Source organism: Glandiceps talaboti, chromosome 5 (genome assembly GCF_964340395.1).
Source record: "Glandiceps talaboti chromosome 5, keGlaTala1.1, whole genome shotgun sequence".
Taxonomy (NCBI): Eukaryota; Metazoa; Hemichordata; class Enteropneusta; family Spengelidae; genus Glandiceps; species Glandiceps talaboti.
In genome coordinates this window covers 3,986,803-3,987,500 of record NC_135553.1, presented here as the reverse complement: position 1 = coordinate 3,987,500, position 698 = coordinate 3,986,803, and the positions used below count along the sequence as shown (strand labels likewise).

Sequence of the window (698 nt, the reverse complement as noted above, 5' to 3'; positions counted from 1 at the left end):
CGGAACCAGACAAAAATTGACTTTAAATGAAGTGCAATCTATTTATAAAAGTACTCGGTGGTATTTCAAGAACAAGAGATACAAACAGGGTTTGCTACACGTATTAATTGCTATAGTTGAAAATATCAATGATGCATTTACAGCCAAGGTAGAAACTGGCTTGATAAGCGCTATTTTTGGTGGGACCTTTCTTTTCATTTGTGGATTATTTATATTTTGCTACCGTAGCGGGCGTCTCGGTGGCGAAAGGGTTATGAGGTTTCCTCTGGGTGCACCCATGGGATTCCAACGTCATAAACGTTTTGGTATGACTAGGATGGTTGGCCATGGTAGACAGGGCCGACGTTTAACGATATTTGTCGACAGAAGCCCTGATAGCTCGAGGGGTACAGGTATATCATATTTGTGAGTTCTACTGCAGAACTGTTGTAAGACATTGACAATAAGAGTCTACTGTCACGAGGTGGCGCTGTTTACACTCTCATTATCGGATGGCTGTATTAAAATTTAAACTGTGAATGAAGACATGTTTTGATAAAAACAGGAAAGGGGACATTTACATGCAATATAATTTATGGAATCAATGTAAGATCGTATTTAATAAGCGCTTCTCCAAGAAATCCCAGCACTAACGAGAAGAAACTCTGAAGACATGCGTACTGTGAGGTAAACCAGCCTAATAAATTAACATATTGAAC

General features: G+C 39.3%; 1 protein-coding gene across 1 annotated transcript in view; it reads left to right on the top strand.

Moving 5' to 3' along the window:
* Positions 1-698, top strand: part of LOC144435886 (uncharacterized) — a 7,386-nt gene extending 6,688 nt beyond the window's left edge. The window contains exon 4 of the mRNA XM_078124527.1: positions 1-698. This exon is cut by the window's left edge and continues 20 nt beyond it. Coding sequence (XP_077980653.1) covers positions 1-409 — 409 coding nt within the window. The 3' untranslated portion in view covers positions 410-698.